This window comes from Alosa alosa, chromosome 12, assembly GCF_017589495.1.
Source record: "Alosa alosa isolate M-15738 ecotype Scorff River chromosome 12, AALO_Geno_1.1, whole genome shotgun sequence".
NCBI lineage: Eukaryota > Metazoa > Chordata > Actinopteri > Clupeiformes > Clupeidae > Alosa > Alosa alosa.
The window spans coordinates 10036824-10041257 of record NC_063200.1 but is presented as its reverse complement, the minus strand read 5'-3'; the positions used below and the strand labels follow the sequence as shown (position 1 = coordinate 10041257).

The following is a 4434-nucleotide window of genomic DNA, read 5'->3' as shown; positions in this document are numbered from 1 at the left end:
GCTTTGTACTGGGAGTCTGAGGGAATCTGAAACATGTTAATGCAGAAGCTGCCTCCTGTGATGTGATGTGGTGTGATGTGATGTGGTGTGATGTGGTGTGGTGTGGTGTGGTGTGGTGTGATGTGGTGTGGTGTGATGTGATGTGGTGTGGTGTGGTGTGGTGTGGTGTGATGTGATGTGATGTGATGTGGAGTGATGTGGTGTGATGTGATGTGATGTGATGTGATGTGATGTGATGTGATGTTATGTGATGTGATGTGGTGTGGTGTGATGTGATGTGGTGTGATGTGATGTGATGTGATGTGGTGCGTCTCCATCACTCTCAGCAGGTTTAGGGAGATGGCTTCCTGTGTCTTATAGAGGGGGGTGGGGGGTGGCTGACTGATTCGGTTTGTGATTGGGTTTTCCTGTGACAGAAAATTGTTCCTGTGACTGACTGTGTTTCTTTTGGTTTGATTGGATGTGTGTGTCTGTGTGTGTGTGTGTGTGTGTGTGTGTGTGTGTGTGTGTGTGTGTGTTTCCTTTGGTTTGACTGGATGTGCATGTGTGTGTGTGTTCCTTGCAGTGTGGTTGAATGCATGCCCTTTCTGTTGTGTGACGTTTTTTATTTCCTGTAATGTGGCAGGTTACATATGGTGTGATGTGCGGTGTCTTGTAATGTAATGTAATGTAAAATATAATGTGGAACCATAGTCCTAAAATAATGTTTTAATTTTGTTAACCATGTTGTTGAGGTGATGGGGGACATTCAAAGTAAGGAATGACAAAAGCAGTTTGAGTTTGACTGGTGACATGCCCTGTGTGTGTGTGTGTGTGTGTGTGTGTGTGTGTGTGTGTTCTCAGCAGGTTCCGTGATTGTCAGGCAGCAGCTGCTGTGTGTCCTGCTGCAGACTCTCTTCACCCCTGCTGGTACTGCAAGCCCCTGCCGGGCGAAGCCTTGTCCCCGGCCAGCTGTCGCTGTGAGGGTAAGATCGTCCACTGCGACTCGCTGGCCTTCCTGGAGGTCCCGGAGAACATCTCCGTAGGTTGCCAGGGCTTGTCCCTGCGCGCCAACCAGCTGCACACGCTGCTGCCCTACCAGTTTGCCCACCTGAACCAGCTGTGGCCTCTACCTGACCACAAAACCAGATTTCCTTAGGTGGACAGCCGAAGCCTTCCAGGGCTTGGCTGAATCAAGGAGATCATCCCTGAGCACCAATCAGATCTCGCGAGTTCCACAACGCCACCTTCCATGGTGTTCCCAACTCCAGCCCTCGACTTGTCCTACAACAAGCTAGAGTCGCTGTCGCCTCGACAGTTCCCCACGGCTCATGCTAGCTGCAGAACCTTCACCCGCGCTCCAACCTCCCGCGGGACCTCCCCGCTGAGGGTGTTCCTGGAGGCCGCAGCCTGGAGTTCCTGGACCTGGGCTACAACCGCTCAAGGTGCTGACTCAAGACCATGTTCCTGGGTCTGTCCCGGCTCATGGAGCTTCACCTGGAACACAACCAGTTCTCCCGCATCAACTTCTTCCTGTTCCCGCGGCTCACCAACCTGAGGGCGCTGTACCTGCAGTGGAACCGGATCCTCACCGGGTCAACCAGGGACTGCCCCTGGGGCTGGCACACCTTGCAGAAGCTGGACCTTTCCGCAACGAGATCCAGGTGCTGGACCCGGGTGGTGTTCCCAGTGTCTGCCCAACCTGCAAGTGCTCAACCTGGAGTCCAACAAGCTGGCCAATGTGTCCATGGAAACGGTGGTGGCCTGGGACTCGCTGGGATCGGGCCAGCCTGGCCGCAACATGGGGACTGCGCCTCGCATCTGCCCTCTGGTCAACTGGCTGCGGAACTTCCGGGGCACCAAGGATACGAGCATCATCTGCAGTACGCCCAAGCACCTGCAGGGTGAGAAGGTTCTGGAAGCCACGCGGAACCTCGCCGACTGCGAGGACACGGAGCTCTACGAGAGCACCACCTTCCCGCCAGCCATAGAGCCCGACACCCCGGAACCCACCCCTGAACCAACCACCCCCTACACCAGCCCCCTTGCCCCCCTGCGCCCCCCTGCCACCCCTACCCCCAGACCTCCCATGGCGCCTCCACCTTTACCCCAGCCGAATGCCCCCAGCCGCAGTGGATCCGACCAACGAGCCCCTCGCCGTCCTCCCCCTCCTCCTCAAAAACCACCCGCCCGAGAGCCTCCCCCCTGCTGACTTTTCCTCCAGAGCCCGAGCGCATCTCCTTCCACAAAGTGGTAGTGGGCAGCGTGGCGCTGTTCTTCTCCGTGTCGCTCATCTCCACGGTGGTGTAATGTTCTGAAGCGCTGCCGGGCGCTGGCCCGACTGTTCCAGCAGCAGGCCACCGGGCGCAAGCGGGCGGAAGAAGTCCTGAGCCGAGCAGAACCTCAGCTCCCAGCCCAGGAGTACTACATGAGTTACAACCCCGCCACCACGCTCGAGCATAGACGCAGCTGGCCAACGGCGGCATCGGAGCCTGCACGCGGCACCATCTTCGCTCGAGGGAATGCGAGGTATGACCCTCTCCTCTCCCTCCTCCTCCTCCTCTTCATCCTCCTCAAACGCAGCCTAGGCAACCAAATCAAACAGTCAGATGTGTCGGCAGTGGAGCCAGAGGTAAATCCTGCACCAGGCATGTCTCTGGATACCTATATGAAGTGGGGACAAGCACCCTTATTCTGTTAAGTTAGCTTAGCTTTAGCTTAGCTTAGCCATTCAATGTGAGGCCCCCTCACTTTCCTCCGCCAATCCCCTTTCCCCCGCTTCCACCAAGACAGGTCAGAACCCGGGCCATTTCAGGCAGTTCAGAGCCAGTATCTATTTTGAACCAGTTTTTTGTATTTTGACTGCCAAAGGGCAGCTGACAGGAAAAACTGGTGGTAAAGTGACACCAACACTGTCTAGGACCAGCAAGGCCAACAAGACCACTAAATCATTGTGACAACAACTGCTGGAAATGTCTGGGCTAACTAAAAAAGAAAACAAACAGTTGGCTAGCTGTTGGTCAGGAAATCATTGCCTATGAAAACATAGATGCTAATTTCTAAAATCAGTGTTGCTTTTGTAATTATTAACTGATGTCAACTGACTAACAGCTACACAATAGTAGCTGCAAAAAGATGTTTTACAGAATTGTAGTTACATAAATGACATGGACGATGGGAGTCTCTTTTAGCCCATAGAGAATCAACAAATCGGTTCTTAGAACTTAAAACTTAGAACAACTCTAAACTGGCACTAGTACTAGCAGTGTGTATTGGTGGAAAAGTGTATGAGAAGGCTAGAAGTGGGACAGCACGGGATGAAACGCCCAAGGGTATCGATTTGAGTTCACCTGGAACACAGAGTCAACTGTACTTGACCCAGGCTCAGAAGACTGCGTTGCATTGCTGCACTTCATAATGCATTTGTCTGTGTGTGTGTATGTGTGTGTGTGTGTGTGTGTGTGTGTGTGTGTGTGTGTTCTCAGCAGGTTCCGTGATTGTCAGGCAGCAGCTGCTGTGTGTCCTGCTGCAGACTCTCTTCACCCTGCTGGTACTGCAGCCCTCGGCCGGGCTTAGCCAGCCCCAGCCCAGCTGTCGCCAGAGGGTAAGATCGTCCACTGCGACTCGCTGGCCTTCCTGGAGGTCCCGGAGAACATCTCCGTAGGTTGCCAGGGCTTGTCCCTGCGCGCCAACCAGCTGCACACGCTGCTGCCCTACCAGTTTGCCCACCTGAACCAGCTGCTGTGGCTCTACCTGGACCACAACCAGATTTCCCAGGTGGACAGCCGAGCCTTCCAGGGCTTGCGTCGAATCAAGGAGATCATCCTGAGCACCAATCAGATCTCGCAGCTCCACAACGCCACCTTCCATGGTGTTCCCAACCTGCGCAGCCTCGACTTGTCCTACAACAAGCTAGAGTCGCTGCCGCCCGGACAGTTCCACGGCCTGCGCAAGCTGCAGAACCTTCACCTGCGCTCCAACCTCCTGCGGGACCTCCCGTTGAGGGTGTTCCTGGAGTGCCGCAGCCTGGAGTTCCTGGACCTGGGCTACAACCGTCTGCGGGTGCTGACCCGCACCATGTTCCTGGGTCTGTCCCGGCTCATGGAGCTTCACCTGGAACACAACCAGTTCTCCCGCATCAACTTCTTCCTGTTCCCGCGGCTCACCAACCTGAGGGCGCTGTACCTGCAGTGGAACCGGATCCGCGGGGTCAACCAGGGACTGCCCTGGGCCTGGCACACCTTGCAGAAGCTGGACCTTTCCGGCAACGAGATCCAGGTGCTGGACCCGGTGGTGTTCCAGTGTCTGCCCAACCTGCAAGTGCTCAACCTGGAGTCCAACAAGCTGGCCAATGTGTCCATGGAAACGGTGGTGGCCTGGGACTCGCTGACCGCCGTCAGCCTGGCCGGCAACATGTGGGACTGCGGCCCCGGCATCTGCCCTCTGGTCAACTGG

The 4434-nt window shown here is 55.5% G+C and overlaps 1 protein-coding gene across 1 annotated transcript in view; it reads left to right on the top strand.

Moving 5' to 3' along the window:
- Nucleotides 1–922: 922 nt before the first annotated feature.
- The window catches only part of lrrtm4l1 (leucine rich repeat transmembrane neuronal 4 like 1), a gene marked incomplete at its 5' end in the record, with an annotated part of 45903 nt that continues 42391 nt past the window's right edge, over nucleotides 923–4434 (top strand). The window contains 10 exon segments of the mRNA XM_048259322.1: nucleotides 923–1198; nucleotides 1201–1244; nucleotides 1246–1300; nucleotides 1303–1627; nucleotides 1630–1658; nucleotides 1661–2176; nucleotides 2179–2294; nucleotides 2296–2508; nucleotides 3484–3575; nucleotides 3578–4434. The exon segment at nucleotides 3578–4434 is cut by the window's right edge and continues 351 nt beyond it. Of these exon segments, the coding sequence (XP_048115279.1) occupies nucleotides 923–1198; nucleotides 1201–1244; nucleotides 1246–1300; nucleotides 1303–1627; nucleotides 1630–1658; nucleotides 1661–2176; nucleotides 2179–2294; nucleotides 2296–2508; nucleotides 3484–3575; nucleotides 3578–4434 (2523 nt within the window).